The sequence below is a fragment of the Melanerpes formicivorus genome, unplaced genomic scaffold, assembly GCF_026170545.1.
Source record: "Melanerpes formicivorus ecotype bairdi unplaced genomic scaffold, bMelFor1.0.p_v2 SCAF_18, whole genome shotgun sequence".
NCBI classification, from domain to species: domain Eukaryota; kingdom Metazoa; phylum Chordata; class Aves; order Piciformes; family Picidae; genus Melanerpes; species Melanerpes formicivorus.
This window is the reverse complement of record NW_027142370.1, coordinates 2,487,496-2,514,547: the sequence shown is the minus strand read 5'-3', so window position 1 is coordinate 2,514,547 and position 27,052 is coordinate 2,487,496. Positions and strand designations below refer to the sequence as shown.

At 39.1% G+C, this 27,052-nt stretch overlaps 1 protein-coding gene across 1 annotated transcript in view; it reads left to right on the top strand.

The window, feature by feature from the left end:
• Positions 1-27,052, top strand: part of DHX15 (DEAH-box helicase 15) — a 37,529-nt gene that overhangs the window by 2,999 nt on the left and 7,478 nt on the right. The window contains exons 2-11 of the mRNA XM_068149307.1: positions 3,092-3,440; positions 6,346-6,539; positions 6,898-7,057; positions 7,459-7,677; positions 16,066-16,233; positions 20,135-20,221; positions 21,743-21,892; positions 22,052-22,160; positions 23,278-23,469; positions 26,470-26,592. Coding sequence (XP_068005408.1) covers positions 3,092-3,440; positions 6,346-6,539; positions 6,898-7,057; positions 7,459-7,677; positions 16,066-16,233; positions 20,135-20,221; positions 21,743-21,892; positions 22,052-22,160; positions 23,278-23,469; positions 26,470-26,592 — 1,751 coding nt within the window. The remainder of the gene's footprint in view (positions 1-3,091; positions 3,441-6,345; positions 6,540-6,897; positions 7,058-7,458; positions 7,678-16,065; positions 16,234-20,134; positions 20,222-21,742; positions 21,893-22,051; positions 22,161-23,277; positions 23,470-26,469; positions 26,593-27,052) is intronic.

The following is a 27,052-nucleotide window of genomic DNA, read 5'->3' as shown; positions in this document are numbered from 1 at the left end:
AGACCAGTTTTCTCTGTGCAGCACTGAAAAGTAGCCTGCATGTGTCAGTTTATAAATGAAGAACTGCCAAGTTGCATTTTTAGCAAACTCACTAAATTCATGCAGCAGCAAAGCTGTCAGTCCTCTTTTCCCTTGTTGACCAAGGGAGCTTGGATGTGTATTAAGTTTTTGTAATACCAGGAGACTGGAAATATTTGTGGGGCTGGGAAGAGAAGGGGAAGTTCTGCTGTAAGATCATAAGAGACTGAGTTTGAGAGCATGCTATATACTGTATTTTTTCTGTGATAAGATCTGGTTGCCCCCACTTCCTTTTTTTTTACCATGAAAGAAAACTTCTTTGATGAACCTGTAAGTGGTTTGTTACTTCTGAAATGTAGGTAGAACTTGATAGGTTTGTTTTCTTATTTGTGTGATTAAACAGCTGTAGGAGTTCAATGAAGAAACTCAGAAATGGGGGATTAAGAGAACTTTCCATTCTGGATTGTATTTGTAGTCCATTTAATCCACTGTCCTCTTCTCGAGGTTGTATTTTTATCTGTGCTTTAAGCCCACACAAATGGCTACCAACACAGAAGACAGTGCTGCCCTCTTCCCTTGTGCTGCAAGTAAGTGTTTGGGAGACTAGATCACAGAACTATCTTGAGTTAGAACTAACATTTCTGCAGGGCATCTGGGAGGGCTTGATCAGCACAAGGCCATTGCTGTGCTTATGCCAACACTGAGGCGGACTGACAGCGGTGAGGTTCTGTTCATTTTCACAGTAGGGCTGGCCTATGTCTGGCTGAAGCATGCCTGAAGATACACCTGGTGATCTGTGATGTGGAACTTCTGACATCATACTGTTTAAATGGTTATGGAATATTTTTATTGGTGTGTTGGGGTTTTTTTAATGCTTTGACTAAATGTCAGGGAAAATGAAGATCCTTCAGAAATGTGCATGCACATGCAAAACCATCCTGCAGTAGAGGGGTGTTTAATTCTTCCTTTCAGTGAATTGTGTGCTGTTACCAGGTTGTTGCATTTCATCCTGGGTTTACCATTCTTAAGTTGTCTTTGTACTTAATTCCTTTTCCTAATAATAGCTTTATTTGTCTGACCGTGCACTTGTTCATCTCACTACCTGCAGACACTTAAAAATCTGATTGTGAATAGCTCATTGATTGCAAGTCCAAAGCTTTACCTCTTGTCTGATGTGTTCTATTAGACTCTTCCACCAGTAAGTATAGTATAACAGAGTCTAGTTCCTTCAGTTTTTAACAGGGCTAACTTTTCCATGCCAGAGAATATGAACCTATTGGGTTATACAGTGTTGTCTCCCATTTTACAGTAAGAAGAGTTTTCTAGCTTGTACAACACTTGGCCACAGTAGAAGTAATGGTAAAGCTTGGTATCTCAGGTGCAAGCAAATGAGCTGAAAGGCCCTTAGTTTTCAGACAGTTCAGTGTCCAGAGCTTAGAGAGAATCAAGTTACAAGCGAGTTAGGTAAGTGAGAGTAAACTGTTTTGTAGTTTTTCCTTATTCTTAGTGGGTTGTGTTCAAACAAGTCTTACTAAGAATAAATAAATATTGTAACAGCATCTGAAACCATAATATTTTAAAGTATTTTTGGGGAAAAAATACAGCCTGATTAAATTACAGTCATTTTCACAAGAGCTAGAGTGGTGGCTGTTTCCTGTGTGCAGCAGACTTTGAATTAGAGTTTATAGAATTAGTACTAATATAATTTTGGGTTATTTCATCTTCTCTGTAGGTAGGAATTTACTTTTCACTTCACCAGTTACATTTGAATGCAGCTGCATGTTAAAGACACTGCAGAGGAGTGTCAGCCAACAGTTTTCTGTAGAAATGTGCTGTACCCTTTCTTCTGGGTGTGCTTGAGTGCAGTTAAAGAAGAGGGGGAGGTTTTGTTTTCCCTTAATGACTATACACACAAACATTTTGAGGAATTTGCTGTAAAGCTGGTGTCGACTGTTTTGCCTGTTTGATGGGATTTCAGTTAACAGAGTGCTCAGAAGTTGAAGCTGAGGGTATTCGCAGTTCTGCAGGCAAAGATGTCACTAATCTTTTGAATTTAAAAATATTAAATCCACTAGCTTAAAATGCAGTGGGGTGGTGTTTTGAAAAGCAGAACTTCAGAGTGCTGAATTGGGGTAAATTTGAGGATTTTTGTTTTAAATGTGGCTGTAGCTCTTTGGGTGAAACTAGGGATTTCTATGTAAGCGTTCCAGTGTTCACAGAGAGAGTAAGACTGTGTGCAAGAACAAGTATGTGGATTGGTAAAGTCAAACTGCCACTGAGGCCAGAGTTGGAAATGTGAGTGGATAACAGGTGAAAATAATACTGTTGTTCTTCTGCTAGTTCAGTGAATGTGTTTTGGCTTAATAGTTGAAGCAAATGAAGCATATAAATGCTGGTTGTTTTCCCTGTGTGGTAGGAGGTGATACCAGAGAAGATGATAAAGTTTAGCACTGTTAACAGTTAGATGTGGTCTCATCTTAAGGATCTTTTCCAACCTGAATGATTCTATGAACTGTAGTGGCTGGTTTTAAGACTTTAAGTTTCAGACACAACCTGTGTATGAAAGTTGATTGAATCAGAGTTGTATGGGAAACTTTGAACAAATGAAAGCTACAAAGTAACTGTGGGATGTTAAACTGTTATTCTGGGGTTCGCTTATCTTGCTTAGCTTTTGTGGGTTGGCATCATTCTCTTGCTAGGTAGGCAAGAAGACTGTTGGGTATACACTTCTGGTGCTGTTGAAACAGCAAGAGAAGTGTGGAATGGACAGTTGGTTCTTTACCATCGTTCAGAGGAGAGGGCTAAGACAATGCTCTCTCTCATGTAATGGCTTTTTCAATCTTACCAGCAGTGAGAGGAACTTGGCACATAAGATTTACTGTTCAGTCTGCATCGCATACTGTTACTCTTTCCTTATCCCTCCAGGTAGTGGTTTGTAAGGCTTTTGAAAAAACAATTGGTTTATATCCCCTTTGTACTGCAGACCTTCAAAATGGCATTGTCTGTAAATTCCTCGTTTGCATTTCACTGTTGAAGTATCTCACTTTCTTCTGTGTCTCTTGACTCATTTTAGGAAAGACCGTGACCGGGACCGGGATCGTGATGACCGTTCTAAAGATCGTGACAGAGATCGCGACAGAGATAGAGATCGTGACAGAGAAAGGGACAAGGAAAAAGATCTGCGCTCTACGTCTAACTCCACATATTATGGGGCTGCTGGGTTACCAGCCATAAAGCCAGCAATGATTCCACACAGTATTAATCCTTTCACGAATCTCCCCCATACGCCACGATACTACGACATCCTGAAGAAGAGGCTACAGCTTCCCGTCTGGGAGTACAAAGAAAGGTTTACGGATATTTTGGTTAGGCATCAATCCTTTGTGCTGGTTGGAGAGACTGGGTCTGGTAAAACAACACAGGTGAGTTCTTACCTGCATGGTACTGCACTTTTTTGGAAGGTTGAGACTGTTACTAAGTGGAGAAGGGCAGGGGGTGAAACTTCCTCTGTTTTTTGTAACTGTGAGCAAAACTAATTGGATGTTTCATTTGCTTGACGAGTACAGTCTAGTCTTGTTCTCTGGTCATATAGCTTTCTATTGTTTTGGTAGAGTATTGGCCTGAAAAGTCTTCCTGAGCACTGGACATAGTGGTAACAGACCTGCAGAGTCTCCTTAACCTTAAAGAAGAATTTTGTGGATTGAGGGGAGGATCTAAGACACAAGGAGCATGACAGTGTATTTGTGGCAGGAGAGACTTGCTCAAACCTTTATCTTCTGCTTTACTGTTGAAAATCAATGTAGACTCAAGTGATGTAAAAATGGTCTTTATTCTGTAACCTGATAAGTTACTTTTAAGCAGAAAGTAACTGAAGGATATTTGAGTTTTTATGAAATTGATTATTGCAAGCCTTACACAAGTAAACTTTAAGAAATAAGTAAGATTTTTATGTTGACAGAATGTGAAGGACATAGTACCTGGGATACGTTTTGCAGCTGTGCCTGAAATACTTCAAGTTACAGGCCCTTCTTGCTGCAAATTTTAGGAACTAGTAACTTGTTTAGAAGGTCCTATATGGCATTGTCTGGATTGTCTTTTTTAACATGTATGAGCTGGGACCATGATTTTATACACTTCAGAAATGTTTGATTCTGTAGTTACTTGGAAGAGATAACATTCATGTTAAAAAGAGTCCTTCTATGAAAACAAGGTTCCTCATTGCATGATGTGACACTGTGAAAATCTAAAAGGTGTGTGTTCTTAGTGCCTATGACTTAGACATCACATACATCGTAGCTCAGGCATAAGGCTTTTCCTGAATTGTCTTGCTACTTTACCCCTTAGTTTCCAAAAGGACTTAAGGAACCTAAAGCATCTTTCCTAAAAATGGTATTTAAGCTACCAAAAGCACTTAAGTTGTCTTGGAAGCTTCACTGCTTTCTCTGAATTCTCCCTGTGGGACTGCAGATACGTTTTAAAACAATTGGAAGTGTCTCTTTAGGAACATATCACTGCAAGTAATCTTGCTGCTAGCTAATGAAAACCCTGTTTTGCATGCAGTAATGTCACATCCTTTTTGTGATCAAGTGCTGTCTTAAAACCACTTGGGGGGACATTGTTTTTCTCATTCATGGATCAGAGCAAGATAAATAATTGTGATTAAGAAACTCTTTAATACTCAAACTGAAGATGTATGTGAACCACTCTTACTTTTATTAATAAGTCTGAAATAATTTCAACTTTATATAATGAATTGTTCTTCCAAAACTGTCTTAACTTTCATGGAGGTAGTAGAAGGCTACAGAGTGAGCTGCTGCCTGACAGGTCCCTTCTGTGATTATGTGCATATTTTCCCTGTAGTCTTGCAGAGAAGCCAGGTTTGGAAACTCTTGGCTTCAGCAGTGGAAACAGGAGATAAAACTTTTCTCAGTCTTGTTCCACATCAACCTAAATCCAAAGCACTGAATTGAAGCAGTAACATTAATTTTCAAATCTTCAGTATTTGCAGTGGTTTGGTTTGTAATTTAATCTTCTGTTTTCTTTAAATGCTCTCTGAATCTGCTCAGTGGTGGAATGGCTGTGCTGAATTTCTTTTAGAAAGAGGTTAAGTACTTGTGTAATTGCAGTGTGGGATCATATGTGGTGCTGGTGTAATGTAGATTTCTTCTGTAGATGAAAGTAGAGTAGCATCTGCTTTCACTTGAGAGTATTAACTGTAAAGGGTAGGATGTTTGTTGATGCAACATAAGGGATGCCACTTTGTCAGCAAGTTTTCTTGGCAGGTGAAATTCAGAAGCAAGGTGATTCTGAGTATAGCTTAATCTCCTGCTGTCCTTGCACTGCACAAGAGAGTTGATAAGGGTAAAATTCTGACACCTTTTTCAACTACTGAGAATTTGAACATATAACTTTTAACAGAGAATGTTTTCAACAAATGGAAATGACTCCAAAAATCTGGGGCAGTGCTGTTCCTCTCTTGCCCTTCATCCCTTTAAAAACATGGCTTTACTTTGGCTGTTCTTTGGAATAATCTTGAACTGCCCTCAGTGTATGTATCTTTGATCTTAGAGGCTGCTGTATGTGTAGTCCTCACCTCCATGTTTATGGAGGCAGTATGTGAAAATTCTAATTGAGGAAAGTTTGTGAGGTTAAAGTGTGGTAACTAAAGTTATTCCATGTGCTTTCAGCATTGATAGAATGGCTTTTAAGGGAAGTAAAGGATTTGGGTCATTTGTATGTTTGCCAGTGGAGCTGAAAGAACTTTGTTAGGTTTTATAAGAACTAGATGATAATTAATCAGTATATTCTCAGTTATGACAGAAGTAGAAAAGGTAGAACTAACAGTCCTTTTTCCTAGTGTTTGTAGGTCTTTTAAAGCTTGACATGAAAAGTGCTGTGGTGGTCATCTAAAGCAGCTTAGCACATTGCAGTCCGTGTAGCCATTTTCTTTCATTTGGTACTGGTGCTGTAGGTTTTGCTGCTTCCTGGAAAACCACTTAAAAATTATTTCATGCTACTGTGGCTTGACAGACCTGCTGTTGGAAAGTTAATTTCAGGACTTGCTCTGTTTAAAGTCAAGAGGCTTCTCCTAATATGCTTAGAGTTGTGTTTTTATTGGTGACTTGGGAAGCAAATTCTTCCTACACTGCAGTGTGTGCGCTACAGGGTAGGGTTTCAGATTCATGCTATCAATGCTTAGGAATTGCTATTTTTGTGCGTGCAGTTGCCATCTCAGTGGAATTATAACTAACTTTGATACAATACAGTGGTTGCAGATTACACCTGGCCACTTCAACTGTGTTTAAAAAGGGATTTTGTTCTTGACAGATCCCCCAATGGTGTGTTGACTACATGCGCTCATTACCTGGACCAAAGAGAGGAGTAGCATGTACCCAGCCTAGGAGAGTAGCTGCAATGAGTGTGGCACAGCGGGTGGCTGATGAGATGGATGTCATGCTGGGCCAAGAAGTTGGTTACTCAATTCGATTTGAAGACTGCAGTAGTGCAAAAACCATTTTGAAGTAAGTATGGCAACTTGGGCAAAGGTTTAAGGCAGGCTGCTTGCGGGTGGGGGGAATTGAAGGGTAGTGAAGGGTGAGCCACACTGTTGCAAAGTAGTGTTGCAAAACCTGGTTTCCCATTCTGTCTCCCCCCCCCCCCCCCAAGCTCCTCTTCCTACCCTGAGCTTTCACTTAAACTCTGCAGTACTTTATGTTTGCAAACAATGTGCTTGTTATCTTGGAAATAGTTTACTGATCTTTCTGTGTTAATGTTGATTTAAAGCTTTGTTCAAGCAACCTAGTGAATGGTATGGGAGAGGATTCTGTTTCAGGCTTAATAGATAAAATTTGTGTTGAAATTGGTTTTGTTTGTGCTCAGGTATATGACTGATGGTATGTTACTTCGTGAAGCAATGAATGATCCTTTGCTGGAGCGCTATGGAGTTATAATTCTTGACGAGGCCCATGAGAGAACACTGGCTACTGACATTTTGATGGGTGTTTTGAAGGAAGTTGTAAGGCAGAGATCTGATTTGAAGGTCAGTAATGATGAAGGCCAGTGGCAGCATCTTTCTAGTTGCAGGCATAGCAAATAGGATTTCTGTGTGCTTACCATTACTTGATTTTTATAATCAGCTAAAGCACATCAAGTAGGGTTTTTTTGATCTGATCATACTCTGTATTGGAGAGAGAACCCTAGGAAATTCTTAATTATATTGAGGAAAATACTAGAAACAGCACAATTGTTGCTTAATGTCTCTGTGTTTGACTGGGGCTTTGTTTGGACCATTGTAACGAGGGTGATGTGTCTTGGTGATAAGAGCAATTGAGTTTAGTTTCTTACTGAACAGTATTATGGTTTGTGTGTGTAATGTTCCACAGGTTCTTGTTAACATTTGGAATAACTTTTTTTTTATTTTTGTGTCCTCCACACCTACAGGTTATAGTTATGAGTGCTACTTTAGATGCTGGCAAGTTTCAGATCTATTTTGATAACTGTCCTCTTCTAACTATCCCGGGTCGCACCCATCCTGTGGAGATCTTCTACACTCCAGAACCAGAAAGGGACTACCTGGAAGCTGCCATTCGAACAGTGATACAAATTCACATGTGTGAAGAGGAAGAAGGAGATCTCTTACTTTTTCTTACAGGACAGGAGGTATTATCTTCATTTTTTTTTTCTGTTCTTTGTGGGGTTTTATCCATTGGTGGGTTTTGGCATCCATCACTCCATACAGAAACTGGTTTTAATGTCTTCTGTAGAATATAATATGTTTCTACCTTATCATTTGAATGACTGGAGCTTTTCTACCTGCCATATGCTTCAGATAGTTAGTCATTGTATGCATATGCTGGTTTATGTCTTGCTATTGATTTTTCCTGGGCAGAAATGCTTCATGAGCTTTGTCTGGATGCTTGAAAACTGTATGAACAGGGTGCAGAGGGATTTGATCAGAGAGCTGCATTTACAAAGCTGAATGAACTTGCATAAAAGGAAGGTAGTTTAGGTGGAGCCATGCAAGTGTGAATTCTTGAGTTCAGGAGGCTTCAGAGGAGAAGGAATAGCAGTAAGAGTCTAAGGCAGAGTGCTGGTCTTTACTGGCTACTGCCTTTTTTCCCACTAAATCTGAAGGAATTTAACATGGGCAGTAAGATGGATACCAGGTAATTAATACAGATTAGTTAAAAAGTTGATAAATGGAACCTGGAGATGCTAGGGAAGATCCTACATTGACAGGCCCACAAATAAAGAAGTTTAAATTTTGTAACCAAATTAATTGTGTGATCCTGCTGCTGGACAAAGATAAGATTGTTTTGAATGGTGCAGAAATAAGTGTTCAGTAAAAGATTTCTTCCTGAAAGAAACAAAAATATGTGATTGTTACATGAGCTGCTTTTCCATCCATTGGTAACAATAGAGGGGTTTTAAAAACATTCATTAGTAACAAACATTTTTTTTTAACCAGGATTTTCCCCACAGTCTGTGTAAGAAGGGCTTAGCTATTGATTTTGAAAGCAAACAAAAGCCACCCTAATGTACTGGGGAGATGGCAGAAGGTGGAAATAACCTTCATGTTCTGTGTCAATGTTTAAAAAAGCAGTAGCCTGTATAACTGTAAGCCAGGCTGCCTGATGTCAGTTACAGGCAAAATTGGAGACTCTGACAGGGAGTTCTGTTCACAAGGAAAAAGTATAATTACATTTCAGTCAACATGTCTTTCCTAGACAATAGGTTTTGTCAAACTTGTTCTTAGTCATTGAGATTACAATTTGGTAGTCTGGTTGTGTAGATACACGTTTGTTAAACTTGACTTTCAATGTCTCAAGATTAGCTCACCTGCAGATCTCAGGTAACTGATTTATTGTCTACTGGAGTTCTGCTAAGGCAGTATAGATTTCACACTCCATTAAGATCAGTAATCTGAGAGGAGGTGTAAAATCCTTACAGATGAAACTTATGGGGAGGGGCAGGCAGAAATAATGGCACAGAAACTGTGTAGATCTGTCTTGCATATCTTGATAACCTAGGCACTTTCAAGTGCAGTATGTGTTCTCTGCCACCCCTGTGCCTTTTTTTCCCATAAAGCCATATGATCATTACACATTTAGGAGGAGGAATCCAAGCTGTATCTGGAGATTTGAAGTACTCTTGTTTTGATTGTGGATACTGAAAAACGTTGCTGCAGAATTCTGGTGTCAGCATTCCAGAATGGTTTAAAGTGATGTTGGTAAAGCTGATGGTGATGTAGAAGAGAGCAGCAAATAGGAGGTTTTGGCAGAAAGTTGTGTAATTTAGGATTCATTTAAAAGGTACTTTTTTTTTTTCTATCACAGTGAGGATGCTTAAGCTTTGAAGGAAGTAGGAGAGAGAGTATGGAAGGAAGTAGGAGAGAGAGACTAAGAGGAAGTAGAGGTCAAAATTGACAGCTTTAGTCTCAGTGGTAGGGGTAGAGTAAGGTTAAGGCAGTAAGCATCCTGGGCTGCAGGGAGCACAAATTATCTTCTTTAGCCTTACAAAGTATTGAAGAAATGGGGAGCATAACCTGAAAGAGCAATAATACTATATTCAAGTACTAAAGGGAGGAAGTTGTTTCTGTTGTGGGTTTTTGTGTGTGTTTTTCTTTTCATTTGAGTTGATGCTAATGTTAAATATTTGAAATTGGTCAGGTCAGGAAGATCCTGAATGTTCAGGAATCATACCAAGACAAGTTCAGTCTTGACATGCTGGCAGAGCAGTTCTGAGTTACAGTCAAGCATTGACTTGTTCCATGGATGACTTTTGTCTAGATTCTGTTTCTCAGAATTTGGATTCAGAGCATCTCCTGAAATGGTGCAGTTCACAGGGCCAGTTCCTTTTACTGTTGTTTCCTCATTTTAGCTTGTAGTTTGCTTTCAACCCTGAAGGCAGAAAGGAAAATTAGTGAAGTTCCATGCAGCTTGAAGGACCAAGACAAGTTTTTATGAACTTGTGATGGAAGCCAGATGTGACTGGTAGTCTCCCTGTCTGTGACTGAAAACTCAAAGTAGGGAGAAGGTTGACATACCTGCCAAGTATTTCTAGTTTGGGAGATGCTTTATAGTTATGCATTTAGGTTTGGGGTGGTTTTTCTCTGCTTACTCATTTTATACAGGGTATAAGTGTCTTATTCTGCTTTGCTATTACTTTCCTCCAGAGTTTAACAGTTGTGTCTACTTGACTCCCTTGTGCAAGGTGAAGCTGAATCTAACTATGCTCTAGCAGATTATCTGCATTAGCTAAGACTGTCATCTCCCATTTAAAAGAGTTTGAACAGTCTTGAAGTTTTGCTCACCTCATGAGATTATTTGCATGAGCTCCAAATACCAGGTAACCTGAAGAGAGGTTTTCTTAAATAATGTTCCCAAGAACCATGTTTACAAAAATCCTTGAGTTCTGTTTTGCATGCTGAGAGCTCAAACAGCTCCATCAGATGTACATCACTAGTTGTTGCCTTTTTGTAGAAGCAATGTTTCTAAAGATGAGATGCATTTGGGATCTGGGGTGGAGCCTGACCAGCAAGGTAAATGTGTGTTTACATACACCAGTTTGGCCTGTGAGCTAGATGAATGCCAGCACTTAATGTACTTTGGTTGTTCAGAATAACTGGAGTGTTTAGTAACTGCTGTTTAGTATCAGTGTATTTTCAAGCCTCATCCATGGCAGCAGGGATGAGTCCTGCAGCCAAACAAGAGGGAAGGAAATTCAAGTTATTGGATCATTAGTGAGAACAGTTTGACTTAGGGCTAGAAAGATGATCAAAGGACTGGGAAGCTGCCTTGTGAGGAAAGGCAGAGTTGTGTTTGTTCAGTCATGAGAAAAGAAGGCTTAGGAGGACCTTATCACCGTGTTCCAGCGGCTACAAAGAAGATGGAAGCCTCTGTTTGTACAAGGAATCGGGTTGGAAAGAGGTGATGGAGGCAAGTTACTCTTGGGGAGAATCTGGACACTGAGAACAGTTATTGGACACTTTTAAGATTTGTCTGGGCCAGACTATGCCAAGGCAGATGAGACTAGATGATCCTGGAGGTTTCTTCTAACCTGATGTTCTATGATTGCTCTGAACTTCAGTGCTGCTAGTCTCCCTGGCTATCTTGTAGGCCCCCTTAAAGTAGAGGAAGGCTGCAGTAAGGTGTCCCTGGAGCTTTCTTTTCTCCAGGCTAAACACAAACTCTCTCAGCCTCATGGGAAATGATGATTTCTCAGTGCATTTCACTGAAGCTGGATCAAAAGTTCTGCTCTGTGTGAGGTTCAATCACTTAACATAAGCAGTTATTTGTAGATGTATTGATCTGCCATGAGAAGGGGAAAAATAAAGCAAGCACTGTGCTTTTAATTTCTTGAGAGCTTGATATAAATAGGTGTTCCTGTCTCCATCCAGAACATGTTCAAATGGAATATTAGCAGCAATTGTGATATTCTGAGAATTCAGGACTCCTTGTCTCAACAGACTTCAAACTCAGATTTTCCCTGTGGTCTGGTGGATCTTTGCATTTCTAACTGCACAGAAACACAGCTTCAGAGAGAGGAGTAAACATTACAGCATCCAAGAGGGGTTTTTTTTGGGCACTAGTCATCAGCCTACCTGTTCTCTGGAAAAGTGGGTTAAAATGGAGTAAAAGTCCTTCCAGATTCAGGAGGCTTAAGTAACCTACTTTCTGATATGTGAAAATATAGATGGCTGTACTGCTGGTTCTAACAAATGAGAGGGGAACTGTGCACCCTGTTCTTGCTTTGTTTCCTAACAAGGCACTGCTAAGCATTGATTCCTGTACAGACTCGGGTCTAGCTGAAATCTCTGGCACAATGGAAGTTCCCATTGAAATCCTGAAGGTTATTGGTGTTGCAGAATTGCTTTCTGATACTTAAAACACCTGTCAAATTAAGTGGAGTTCATTCAGGAGTTTAGGTACTGCCTGTTGTCTACCAGTTGCTTGAAAGCAAGCAGCCTGCTCAGGATTTTGAGTAGAATCATGCTTAATCACACCAATTTCTTGGAAGAAATGCCATTTAAATTAGTTTAAACTTTATTAATACTAACCTTGATTAAATTATCTGATCGATTTATTTTCCTGGTTACTGCTTTTTCTTCTTGTTGTTGTAAATGCTATGTAGCTGCAGGTATAAAATACTTTCTCATTTGTATATTCAGATGACTCTCTTTCTTAGTTGAAAAATGCCACCTGATTACTTTCTTGATCATATGCTTGGCCATGAAAAGCACTATTTCCTTTTTGCTTGTTCTTGTCTGTCCTTGCTTTTCCAAGGAGAATGGCTTTCCATGTTGAGGACTCCATGTTAATATTCATAGTGGTATAGCTGAACTACAGCTGCTGCATTTATGTTGTTAATTCATTTTGAAAATGTTGAAGTGCATAATAGACTGCCTGGGACAATTCTGATGACTAGATCTTGTGAAGTACAGATGTGTTGAGTCTAAGTGGCAGTTGTAGCTTGAGATAAATGAGCGTTTTAGCTAGCATGTGACCTTTCCCCTTTCTGTGGTTTGTTTACTATTTACCTTTTGGTAGTCAGCTGTTTTAGAATGAGTGCACTGATGGATGATTTCATTGACTACACTTCTACAGAGAACTGTTGTTCAAAGAATACTCCTAAGAATCTTCAGGATCAAGATCAATCTAGTAATTTCAACACTGCTTAAGCCTCACACATGGTATATTCAGCCTTTCTTCTCTGATTAACTCTGAAGCAGGTTTTTGTGCTGATGTGCTGGGCAGTCATAGGTCTTAATTATGGCTCCTTTTTATATCCTGTGTCTATTCGTGCTTCTGGTACCCTGATCCCCACTATCTCAGGTGTTCTGTCTGATGGGGCTCTGGAGTTTTACAGGTGTAATCTAAATGCAAGCAAGTTCACTTTACCTTTCCTTTCTTCCCTCCAAAAAGAGAAACATCCTCTTACATGTAGGTTGATGGAATAGTCCCTTTTCAAGGAATTTTGTAGTGCATTTGGAGTAGATGATGTGTAAATCTAAGTGTGTGCTGGTGTTTTCTGTTTTGTTGTTTCTGTCAAGCTTTTCTTAAAGGAATAAATAAGGATTGTTGGCTTAGATTTGTTTCATCCTCGAAGGATTAAAGTTAGTAGTTTGCCTTCAACCCTATCTCTTGTATCTTAAATGATTTCACGTGACAGAAATGAATCATAGCATGAACTTGGTTGGAAGGGACCTCTAGAGGTCAAATAGTCCAACCCCCTTGCAGTAAGCAGGGAAATCCCCAACTTCAGCAGGTTGCTTAGAGCCCTGTGGGGCCTGACCTTGAATGTCTCCAGGGATGGGACCTCCTTCACCACCCTGGGCAGCCTGTTCCAGTGTTCCACCACCTTCATAGAAGAGAATTTCTTCCTAATGTCCAATCTAAATCTGTCCTTCTGTAATTTAAAACCATTGCTCATCATCCTAGTGCTGCATGCCTTTGTAAATACACTTAAATGAATCCTTAATATTTTCAGACTACTCTTGTTAAACATGTATTTCTTCTTGACTGTACTAGGGAAACCAGTTTTAGTCATCTGCTGGAAGTGGAGGCTGGTGTGGATGGTTAAAGTAGAGATGCTGTTTTCAGCCAGTGTGGTATGTTAAAGGAAATACATGTGTTTAATTTTGAAGTTAAAACAATTCAGTACTAAAGAATTCTCTTTCACTGTCTTCAGATGAGTGGCAGTGGCTCTTGGTGACTTGCATACTTCTTCCAGCAGTCTATGATGAGAGGTCTGTTGTTACCTCTGGAGATCTGCAGTAATGGTTATATATGCACTTGTCATCTCTATGTTGAACTGTTTTAATGAGTCCTGATTAGGGATATGTGGAAACTACATTGGGAAACTCTAGGGAGAAACACCACTTTTATCTCTTCTGAAAGATGATAGGTGGCTATGAACACATGTAGCCTGAAGTGTGTAGTGCTTCCATTTATCACTGCTTGCTTGTGTTTTACTATCTCTTAAGTATTAAACTGTCCAGGAGTCTCTAGTCATTACTGTTGAAGATTAAGCATCCTGTCCAGCATCAGAGCTTTCCCAATTACACAGTGTAATCTTCTCACAATCCGTGAAACAGTGTAGTGACCTTCAGATCAGAAGCTAAGGTCTGTCTGTGGCTTTGTTTAAGCATTTGACTTGTTTGGGGTTTGTTTGCTCTTTTTGGTTTGTGTGGGGGTTTTTCTAGTTGTTTTTAAACAGTATAATCTAATTTTTTATTAAATATTTGGCAGGCCCAAGTGTCAGTGTCAAGACTTTGAATGGGTACAACTATGAACAGGACTGTTATTGCATAATCAACTGTTTCCTTTTAAACTTGTCTTTTTACATGGCATCACTGTTACACAGTAGCTTAGTAAATTAATGCTGTATCAGCTGTGAATTGTTAGGGTTTTCCTTTTCATTGAGAGGCAGTTGCTGAACTTAAGGGATTTATCAGCAGAACACCAGATACTGACACCTGTGTAAAGAAAGTTTGTTTGCTCTTCATGCACCAGGAGGGGGCATTCCAGCTCACTGTCTTGCGTCTCCCTTACAGTTCATGAAGGGTCTGGTGGATCTGTTGGCAAAGTGCATCTTTGTTTAAAAGGTTTTTGTAATTATCTGCAGTTCATTCAAATTGGCAAGATAATGCCAGAAAGCATTAGGCTGCCTATTAAAGGGCTCTGACATCAAAAAGGAAGAGCCTTTATTTTGCCATGTTTACATTAATATGCAGATCAATACAGAACATGAGTATTGTATTGTCTGTGCTTCTTTAAAGCATACTTAATACATTTGTGCTGAAAACTTACAAGTCTCTTTAAAAATGAATGAAAAGCATCCATTTCCCCCCCCCAGGATCTGTCAGAATTTGTGGTTTCTAAAAAGGAGTCTGCTTTTGCTTCTCTAATTACAGTTTAAAGCAGCAATTTTAAAGATACTTTAGATTAAGCTGTTCTGTGTAGATGATTTTGAGGGTCTTTAGCCTGACTTGAGCTTCAGGCTGGTGAAGTATTTGTAGTAATGGAAGTCTTTCCTCTTTCCTCCAAGTCTGTTGTAGCCATTTTCTGCTCTTGCTTACTGTTGCTTCTCATAATGACTTTGTTCTCCCATCAGTGGTTCAGCTGAACACCAAAGGTTGGTAAGCGTCCCTCTTAGACCAGTGGAGGCTCTGCTGTGATTTTTCTTTTTAGTTGAAGTTAATGAATTGTGTTATGCATTAACCTACATTTCTGTTCACTTCAATTTTCATTAAATACTGTTATAACTATGTCACCTAGCTGACTTAAATATAGTTGTTTTAAAATGAAATGGAACTGTAAACAGTTTGGCTGTGATGAACTTTTTTTGTACAGTCAGCTGGTCAGAGAACAGGCCAGCAAATAACTGTCGAAAAATGGCATGAAAAATCTTTCCATCAGAGTACTTCCCTGACTTTCCTTAAGCTTCATTGGGATTTCATTGAATTTTGAAGTAAAACCTGAAGCAGTGGATTGAGAGGTTTGGTTTGGAGCATCCATGTTTACGCCGTAAAGGTGTTTGTTCTCATTAGGTACAACGAAGCAAATCTGCCATATAATTGCATTAGTGATACGTGACATTAAAGCTTAATTGGCTGGTTTGAAATATCTTGCATATCAGTTTCTTTTAAATTGTGAAAATTGAAAAGGTCACGAGTGCAGTTTAATATTCTAGGGTGAGGGATTTCAATTTTAGTACAATTTGTAGAGAATTAATTGGGAAACCTGACTAAAAGAAAAAGGCTGTTGAATGCAAATTAGGCTCTTCATTAGAGTAGCAGCGCTGAAGCGCCTTGAAGTAGTGTGGAAATTCAATTGCAAATTCAGTAAGGACCTTGATATATTTTTGTAAGTGTTTTTTTTTTTTTTTTTAAACTTTGAATTTATTTAATTTTCTTAATTTTTGAGATAGAAGCTGTTGTGATTGGTCTTCAGGGCGTAGATCTCATAGACGTCGTAAAGCATGCTAAAATAATGCGCACTACCTTCTTAACCGAGTTCTCTTTTAACCACTGTTTTTGTTTTGCAGGAGATTGATGAAGCCTGCAAGAGGATAAAACGTGAAATTGATGATTTAGGCCCTGAAGTTGGCGACATCAAAATCATTCCATTGTATTCCACCCTTCCGCCGCAGCAGCAGCAAAGGATTTTCGAACCTCCCCCACCCAAAAAACAAAATGGAGCAATAGGAAGAAAGGTAAAGATGATGGTGGTTTAGTGCTCTGCTCAGTGATTAGCTGCTCTGTTGTATGGGCAATTAAAGATCAGTTTAAAGTAACCAGTTTTTTCCTCAGGGCAATTAAATTCTGACCATCATCTAGAAATCCAGAATGTTCTAGTGATCATTTGATGGAATGGGAGTGGCATTCAGTTAAGTTTCTTCTGAGAAATACAAGAAGTCAGATGCAGTACTACTTTTGACAGCCACATGACTGACTTGGAGGGATGAGTTGGTTTCCCCCCCCCCCCCCCTTAAATACTTGTGCTGAGATGTTTGTGGGTGTTTTGGAAACAGAAAAGGCTGTCTCTTCAGGGGATGTTTTGTGTAGTAGTATATTTTGTGTGTAGTGTGAAGTACCTTGAAGTGACAGTTTGTGCTTTCTGTACTGGGAAGCAAGGAGTTGAGGTTGGGTGAAATGGATTGAGAGAGTGAAAAACTTGAAATACACTAGCTAATGCTCATGAAATGAATAGTTCAACTCCTAAATGCTTGCACAAACCACATTAGAAACTATGTGGCTGTTTCTCTAAAACTGAACACTTGGAAGGCATCTTAATGGAGCTTCTTCAAGTTAAACTAATGCTGTCTGAAACTGCAGCAATCACAAAGCTAAGATTTTGAAGGTCAAAGCTGAATCATACTGTCTGCTCTAGGCAGGGCTCGTGCCTTGGTTATTTGTGGATTTTTTGTGCAGTACAAAGCATGTAGAATGCTGGTGACAACTTTCTAGTGTTCTGGAAGAATAAGCCACTAAAGACATTTAGTGAAATGATGCTCTTTTTCCTGTTGAAGCTGATTGCAGAAAGCATTCAATCTGAAATCATGAAACTAATGCTGCAACAAGATGGTATTAGCAAATGATTTAATTGAATGAAATTGGTTTTCAGTGATGAACAAGTGATAGCCATGTAGTTGATTAAATTTCTATTCATGTTTAAAACTCTGCCCTTGAAAACAGGGAGTTTCTGGTTCTCTTAAATTCTTGTTAACAGATGTGTTGTGTAGCTTCCCTTATGTTAAACTGATAAAGCCACTACCAGTGTTGTTCTGAGGAAGATGCTCTTGGTGCAGCATCTATGTCACTACAAGAAAAATTGCCATGCTGGAAAGGTATCAGCTGTTGGCAAAAGCAGTCACAAAGTGCCTAAGCAACAAATTCACACACACACAGCACCTCTGTGTTTTTGTTTTAAAAACCAAAGCAACTAGGGAAAAAAATAAACCATCTTTCCTCTTTGCCTGCTTTGGCTGAAGAGTTCCAGCTTCTCTATTTGGGCTTTTACCTTCATAACAAATGTAGCAATGAGTGGAAGTGTCTGTGTTGCAAATTGGTTTCAATGTTGTTTTAGCTTGTTAGTGATCAGGATACCTAAATTAGCACCGTGTGTTGCTGTGCCTCCACTGTCCTGCAAAAAATACCTGCTTTCACACAGTGGCCTGTGGAAGTTGAACCTGGTTTTTAGAACTCCTGAGGAGAGAGAGCTAGCAGGAGGCCTGAATGATTTCAAAGGCTTTAATGGTCATAAAACCCAAGTGAAGTGCTTGCAGTATCTGAATACGTATCTCTTGAGCTTTAATTTTTGTGAAAGAAAAGTTACATGCTGAAAGCTGTGTGGCATCTTGCAGCAGCTTCTACTGATACAGCTGGGTGACAGCACCTTTTTTGTTCTCTTGGTTGTGCTAGGTAAAATCAGCTATTATTGCAAGAAAGCTAAGATTTAAAGAGGAAAAAAAAAAAGGTGTTGACTAGTTACAGTTAATCAGAGTATTTCACTTATGCTGTGGAGGAAGATGAAGATGGCTTAACAAGGAGCCTTGCTACTCCCTTTTCCTGTCACACACCTTCTTTCTGTTTTTTGGTTTGGGAATCTTGAGCACTGCTATTTAATATACATAGTTCCTCTCTCTAGAAGTATATCTAGAATGTCTGTATATTTCCATGTTCAAAGAGATTTGCTTAAATTTAGCACTTTAACTCTTTATCAAACTGTTAATCTGATATTTCAAAACACTTTTAATGTCACTGTTTCAGTAATTGCAGAACTGCAGTTAAAGCTAATTAGGTACAATTTATATTAGGTAGCTCAATGCTAATTGCATTTGTTTGATTTCCAAGTAACTTTGTACTTTGATTTAGGTTTGAAAGATGTGGTGTAACGTCCGCACATTTTTTTCTTAAACTTCTTGTGTTTTTTACATTTGTTATTTGTGGTTGTTAAGCAGTGTCACCTAAACAAACAAGATGTGTATGCACAACAGAATCCACTGTGTAAATAATGTATACAATTCCAGTACAAGTTGAATTGATGGACCTTGTGGACTAAGCATGCTAACAGTATTGAGTTACTGATATTGAAGTGTCCTTATAGAAACTGATGATTAAAAGCAGGACCAAAACCTTTTGACACTGCTCTGTAATTGGTATTTGAAGATTCTGGGTATGGACACTTCTATACATTAGTAAATCTGGGAAAAGCTGCCACCTTTTTACATAAGGTGGACTCTCTAACAGCAAGGTAAATGTGCCTTGACTAGCCTTTTAACATGAGAGCTAGTTTAATTTGCATATTTAATGACTTGCAGGTTTCTGATGAAAACACATTGTGCCTGTCAGTGCTTAATTGCACTGTTTCTGGCTTTTGTCTTTGACCAATCTGGGCAGGTTATCTGTGAATGAAAGGTATACAGGACTTGATTTCCTTTGTTTGAGGAGTTTGAAGTAGCAAATTGTTTCCAAGTGGAACACTGTAATTCCAAATTAATGTCATGTGTTGATTTTCCCACTGAAGTATTGCTTTCAATATACAGTAGTATTTGGGCAAGCTTAGTCCTTAAGTCTACTTTAGAAAGAGCCAAGCTGTGAGAGTAATAAGTAGCTGACTGGCAAAGTGATCAGCCAGGAAGAAGAGAAGTCAGCAGGATTATACATCTAGTCCAGCCACTAGCTTTGTTGTAATTCTGAACAAATTGTTAGTCTCAGAAATTGTAATTGCTGAACTGAACACAGTGGTGACAGAATGCTCTGAAAAGGGAGGTGAAAGGTAAGTAGTTCTGATGAAATGCTGAACAGATTATTGGTCTTGTCTGAGCTCGCCGATTAAACCCGGTAATAACATGGCATTTAATTTGGTCACCATTGGGATGAGAGCTAATGATAGACATAAACTGATTTACTGCCTCTCTGGACATGATGCTTAAATGACAGTGAATGGAGCCTTAGAACTTGGGTATTGTCTTTGCTTTAATTTTTGCACCAGACCTAATCTTCAAAAAGTCTACAAATTGAAGAATCTAACCTCAGGAAGAGGCAAAGATGTTTGACTGTCTGGTCATTTCAAAACACAGAGTTTGAAATTAAATACTTACTGTTCAGAATTTTAGCTGGAATGCATTGAAAACTGCCTTATTCCTAACAAAGTAAAAGAACATAGTATGCTGGGACGGTTCTGTACCTTTGATTTAGTATTACTGAAACTGTTTGCCCTGTTTAGGCATTGAAAAAACAAAAAGTTTGAAAGGCTGGAATTAACAGATGAAGTGAAAGGGATCCAGTGGAACTTGTCATTTTGTACCAGAGATGTGAGGGAAAACTTAGAATAGCAGTTTTGTAAGTCAAATATTTGCTCTTCTGTTTCTTTCTCTCAAAACTAATGCTTGTTATATTGTTAATAGGGACAGAGTGGACAAAAATTGCTCTATTTGCAGTAGAAATTAATCTTGTGGATTTCAGATTGTCCTGCAAAGAAGTATTGGAGGGGAGACAGCTCTGGTAGTTACTGCTGAAGTTAAGGAAGGTTTGCTGAAAATCCCTGGTGCAGACACAGATTTCGTTAGAGCTCTTCAGGAAAAAGTTAGTTACTCTTTTATTTTTCCACAGGTGGTTGTGTCCACGAATATTGCTGAGACATCATTAACAATAGATGGTGTTGTATTTGTGATTGATCCTGGCTTTGCAAAACAGAAGGTAAATACGATTTCATTTTCCCTTTGCCGTAGAAAAGATGAGAATTTGGTTTGCTCAAATAAATTCTCTTTGTAAACGCTGATAGGTCTTTTCCCAGTCAAACTCTTGACCTTGGTTAACTTCTGGTTCTAGTCTGCAAACTTTTGATACTTACAACAGTCCAAAATAGTGCAGTGCAGAAGAATTTTGTTTTGAACAAATTGAAATGTAAAGATTTTTGAGAGTTAGGCCTGGAACAGGTGGTTCTTAGATGTTTTAGGAAGGCTGGTTTTGTACTGTGTGCTTGGGAATGCTCAAGTAAAACCAAGAAATGATCTGAGAGTAAATAAAAATGATGCTAGAAGCTGCTTCTGTTATGTCAGTGTGGACAGGCAGCACTGAAGTAAGATAGAAATGAACCTGTTCCTTTCCAGTGTTTATCACATACTGTTGTAGCCCTGAAGATTGTCATAGAGCATCTTGGAATGTCTTAGGGTGTGCAGAGGACCTGAAGTAGCTTGCCTGCAGTCAACACAATAACTCAAGAAAGATAAACCCCAAATCTCTTAATCTTCTATTTTTTTTAACCTAACCATCTATGACTTGATTTCTCACTTTCCCTTTAGTAATCCTATACATATTCTCAGCCTTCTAAACCTCTGCAAAATGAGAGGCAGCAGAATGTGACAGTCAGTGCATCTTCATACACAAGGTTCAATCGCCATTTGGCTGAGAGTTTTTTCCCCAAGTAGTTCTCATACTGGAAGAATACCTTTTGTAATAACAAACAAAGGGGTTTGTGTGTGTTTCATGCCTGTTCCTACCAGGAGGGTGTTGAAACCTGGATCAAAGAACATCTTCAACTGACACAACTATCTGACTACTGGGTTTGGGTTTTTTTTAACAGTACATTGTTTTCCACGAGCCATAGTGAGCTGGCAAGGCTGCTTGTATGATTTGTTTATGTATGACTGCAATGGAAATTTCACAGTAAATTCCAGCATACATTTTGCACTGAGACAGTCTGCATGTACCCTTGAAATACAGTCTTGCTTTGTCATCAGTCTGATTTGTACAGTTGCATTCAACCTTAATGTTAGATTTTTCTGACCTCTGGAACGTGATTATCCAACCTTATAATTGTATGGAGATTATTTATTTCCCCCCCCTTCCCACGGAATTATTTGAGCATCAAGAGTGTGTTTAGCACTCTATAGAACAAATTGGACCTATTCCTTTTGCCATGAAAATCTTATCTAAAAATACACACATTTAAGGAGGACAGGGAGTCTGGCAGGAGCTGTTGTTAACAAATGAATAGGAAGCAAATGCTGTTCTCTGGGCAGTTGTATTTGAAGCTTTCTGTCACCGTTCCAAAGACTTGTAGCCAATTCCCCCCCCGCGCTTCTTTCAGATAGAGGCAACTTGTGATTTCCTAGTCAGAAGCTGTGTTTAAAACTAATTTGAAAGCATTCTTTCTGATAGTTGTTTTATCCAGGGGTGGTGTTGATTCTTTCCATCTCCGATTCCTCCTTCACGCAGGTGTACAATCCTCGTATCCGAGTGGAGTCTCTCTTAGTGACTGCCATTAGTAAAGCTTCCGCGCAGCAGCGAGCTGGCCGTGCTGGTCGTACCAGACCAGGCAAGTGCTTCAGGCTGTATACAGAGAAGGCTTACAAAACTGAAATGCAGGTAAGATGACTTCTCATACTGCTTGTATAAGAACATCTGATCAATACAAGTTGAGTGCTGTGCTGCCAAACACAATCAGGCTGGCAACGTTTGTGTATTTGAAAGTGTTTGGAAGAATAAGTGTTCTGAATTCTCTTTTTTTACCTCCTCCTCTTCCAGGACAACACATACCCTGAAATTTTGAGGTCTAACTTAGGATCTGTAGTATTGCAGCTCAAGAAGCTTGGTATAGATGATTTGGTGCACTTTGATTTTATGGATCCTCCAGGTATCTATTTCTGGTTTGTCTTGTCTACTGTGATATGTTTTGATTTCTGAAATCTTTATTTTCCCCCCATCATTTTTATTGTAATCCATAAAGAGTCTTTCATTTAGCCTGAAATTTAGTGCTCTGTGTCTTAAAGCAAGCTTTTTGTTTCTGTCTGCATGACAGCTTTTAGTGGAACCAAGGAATCTGAATGCTCCTTACCTGTAGAGAATCAGATAAAATTATGAGCATTAGAAACTACTAAAATTGAGTTAGGGTTTTATTACTTAGCACCTCAATTACCCATTCTAATTGTGCACCAGTTAACAGCTGCATGTAAATAAAATTGGCTAACCTTTTAGAAGCTGAATACACGTTTTTTGCTTAAACTAGAAAGGTAAGGTGTGTGTCTGTTGTAGCAGTGTTAAATGTTCATATATACTTCAAAAGATAACAGGGTTCTGTTGCTAATTGAACACTTGAATATATAACCACACCAAAGTTGATTGGCTTTTCCTCCCCTACAATAAAAATACAATTTATAATCTATAAGCTTCTAATAGCTCTGGGGAACAATTGCATTCTTTGTGCTGTGCAGCGTGTGTGATAGCTTAGCAGGAAGGCTTTTGGATTTCCTTCTGGTTTGCTTTGTGAGTGTAATACACACTTGCTACGAGGAACGCAGGATTAAGAGAACATTAAGAGCCTTACAGGCGCAGGTTTGTGAAAGACTAGATACCTACAGCTGACATGGCTGAGAGTTCAGAACTGCATCGATCCATTTTGTATGGAACAAGGGAAAGTGAATCAGTGCATTAGGGGGGAAGTGATACTACTGTGATACTGAATATTTCACAATGCCACTGCTGTCTGAATTTTGAAAAGCAGTAATCTTCAAATACTCAAAGCTTTTGATCCAGTTAAGAGCTCATCAAAATAAGCAATTATTACTCTCCCTTCCCCACTTCATTCATGTCTGGACTTGTATAACTGAATTTGGTAAGAATTTCGTATTTGGAACTCATTTGAATGGAGAATGAAAAGTAAGATGGCTTATAGTCAATGCTTCCTCATTGTTTTTTGCTTATTTAGAACAGTTTAATGAGCCTGCCTAAATACCTCCTTTTTTCCCTTTCAGCTCCTGAAACTCTGATGAGAGCATTAGAGCTTTTGAATTACCTGGCTGCTTTAAATGATGATGGAGACTTGACTGAGTTGGGATCTATGATGGCTGAATTTCCATTGGACCCACAGCTGGCTAAAATGGTTATTGCAAGTTGTGACTACAACTGCTCTAATGAGGTCCTATCAATTACTGCCATGTTGTCAGGTAATAGCAGGGCAAGAGATCGAAACAAAATGCAGATCTTTGACTTGGGGAAAATCAGGGTTTTCCACATCAGTAACATAAGCAGTAGAAATGTATTTCTAATAACATTAGATTTATTTTGGTTTTTTAGACTTTCATATAGGGGTGCAATCAGTTATGAGGGGTCTAATCATTACAGGTTTCTGAGACATCATGAGGTAATGAATAGTAGTGTTAAGAAATTAACATACCTAAAATGGTCAGACAGGGTGCTCCTAACTTTAGTTAAGTGTATGTATTTGAGTTGATAGAGGGCAGGGAAAAGTCAGGCTAGTGGAAGAGAAATACCTTCTTAGGGTTATAGTTAGAACCAGAAATGTCATCCCAGTCACTCTGGTTTTAAGGCAGTCAGACCTGTTTTGTATTGTGCTTTCTTTGCTCTTCACTAAATCCCAGTATGTTTGAGAGCATTGCCATGTGATTTATCTCACACCATCAGCTTGTACATGAGATGATGATGCATTTTTTCAGTCACTAAGTGGAAGAGCTGTAGAACAGTCCTAATGTTTAAAGGGAAGAAAAACTTTTGGGGGGAGGGTATATAGGAATTAATTGATGTGCACAGCTGTACTTTGCTGTGTTGTGTGAATAGTGCTGCGTCAGTGCAGACCTGCTTGTCAAGAGAGCTTGATGAGAGAAAAATGTTACCAAGCAAGCCTTGGATTTGATTTCCCAGTTACGTAGAACTGACTTTATTTTACAGTTAGTTGTCATAAGACACAACCAAGGTTTAGTCTGTCTGAAAATGGGGGTGTTCTTTCTCATAAATATTCTTGTGTCCTTTGGGGTTTACCAGGCTCCTCACAATGCAGATGTGCTGCTTACATGCTTAAATTGGTTGAAAAGAGAAAAAACAAGTGTGAACTCTGTTGCTTCAGTTCAGTCTTACAGTATATTGATATGAAAGGTTTTTAAGAACAAGCTAAAATGTTTGTTGCAGAGTTATTGTTCAGACTCAGAGCAGATGGGCAGGGCAGAATCATAACAATTTTCTTGGTGATAAAACGGTAGGCTTCATTGCGGAGGTGGTGGTAGGTTGGTGCCTGTCTTTCTCTTCCCTTTCCCCCCACTCTTTACTACAGAAAGGCTAGGGTTTGGTTTTTTTCTGTGATCTTCAAGTGATTCACCCTATTCCTTTTTCTGTTTACCATTTTCTAGGCCATGATGCTTTTTTGTTTCAAGATACAATTAGTGCAATGATGAATAATGTTTGCTTGGTGTGCTTTTCACAGAATTGGTTGGAGTTGGTTAATGTATGGGTTGAAACTGAAATTCTGCTCTTAAAAAAGGCATAGTCTTAGCATTTGTAAAGACTGTTTCTGAAAGTAAACACTTATTACACCACTGGCATGATTATGTTATCGTGCCTGAAGTCCACATAAAGACTGTCAGGCTCTGGATAGCAATCAATTTATTAATAGTTTGGAATGAAGGGAAAACTAGGTACCAGAAAAAAAAGCAGAGACTAGCACCGAATAAATGAGCAGATGAAATAGATGTACTTCATTTTATGAGAGCCCTTGTGTCTTGTTGTGGGGTAGAAAGTGTTAACTTCTTAGTCAAAGCAGTTAAACCAGTGATCAAATAATTTGGATTTGCTTTTATTAGTGTGAGTTTGAAGTCAAAATACACTTTCTGTTATCTCTGTCTTCAAATGCAGGACCCAAACCCCAGGGTGTTTATTTTGCAGCTGTATTTCTTTTTTCTTTCATGCAGTGGTCTTTCCTGATTTGGGATTCACCATTGCAGTGTGGGCTTTGTTGCTTTCTTTTTTTATTTCTCCCTTGAATTCCAGTATCAATATATTTTTGAAATACAGTGCCTTGGGGCTTTATGGGATTTTAAGAATGAAATGAAGTAAGTCCACATAATACCCTACCAAAAAGCCCTCATCTGTTAGGGGCAGTTGAACTGCAAAGAGGTAGTCTCGTGATTGCTGGGCTTCAGGTAGGAGAAGGCTGTGTAGTCCCAAGCAGTGGAAAAATGAAGGATTTGTAGCATTAATACAAATCTTAACTTAGCATTAATTTTACTGAGATTTGCCCTCTTAAAAATTACATCCACTTCAAACCAAACTGACTTTTTTCCTCCTTCCTCTCCATAAAGCGAAGATCTCTCGTCTTGTGGATTAGTATTGGTATGATAAACCTGTGTGAATATTGACAGACCATGAACTGAAGTTGGCTTCAGTACAGTTCGTGGTCTCTGATAGCCTGTATTTGGAAAGGGAACATTTAAAACATTAGACTTGGATTTAAGTCAAACTGATTCAGATTTATGTTAAGAGAACATAATGATCAAGTCCTCACACTGGGATTGGTTAATTGTTTTTCCATGTAGTGCCAAAGGACGGTTTAACCTTCCACCACTACCGCTACCATCACAACCTTTAGATTATTAATACCTTCTTCAGGTGTTTCTGTATACCAGTGCTGATAACAATACCAGCTGGGGAAGAGGCTTTACTAGTGTGCTCTGTTCAGTAGAGACTTGTGATGTCCCATCTTGGTTTAGACTGTGCTAGTGCAGTACAGTTCCAGAACTATCTCCTTCACTCTCCTTTAAGGCTTTCTGAGGAAGCAAACTTTCTATTGAAGTATTTGTTACCTGGGATTCTAGCTTCTGGTAGAGTTATCAGCACTGGGTTTTGAACTGAGATGTTTACCCTTCTAGGATACATAGGCAATCTTGATGGCCTTCAGACTAGATATTTTGCTGCCTATATATAGTTCTATTAAAATAATCAGGTACTCTGTAGCTTTGAAACCCTCTTGTCTTACAGATGTGGTTAGGTGTTGATGTACCAAATCAAGGTAGTAAACAGTCCAAGATGCAGTTGGAGGCCATCCTGCCCTGCCCTATGCTCTGTGAACTGACCTAGCTAGGCCTTGTTCCTCTATCTGTGAATGCGTGACTCATCGATATGGGCGTTTGTGTTGGGCCCATACCAACCTTGTTTAGTCCCACAGTGTTTTGTTCGCCCCACGGAAGCAAAGAAAGCAGCAGATGAAGCCAAGATGAGGTTTGCCCATATAGATGGAGATCATTTGACGTTGCTGAATGTCTACCACGCTTTCAAACAAAGTAAGTGTGCACCTGGCTTACCAAAATGGTCTGTAGTACTTTGTGCTGCCAGCGTTCGCTCCTGGGTTCCAAGGGCAGCTGAAAGGCTTGAGCTTGGGTTTTGAGCCTTTCTGTGGTAGTTTCAAATGCTCAAGTTTTTTTAAAGTATGTAAAAGAGTTAAGTGATACTTTCCTTTGGGGGGCAGGAACAAAACCAAAAAGCCAGCCAAGAGATCATGTAATGAACTGATGAACATGGAGACAAGCCAGGCTTTTAAATCAATCCTGGGTAACCTTGGACAGAAGGAAGTAAAGGTTCCTATAATTAAGAAAGACTGGAGATTTATCTGACATTAATTACAGAAAAAATCATCTGCATTATTGCATAGTGATTTTTCAAGGAGAGCAGTACAGAAAATGCAGTAGATCTGGAGAATATGTTCCTAGAACCAAAACCTTTTCAATATAGTTAATAACTCTG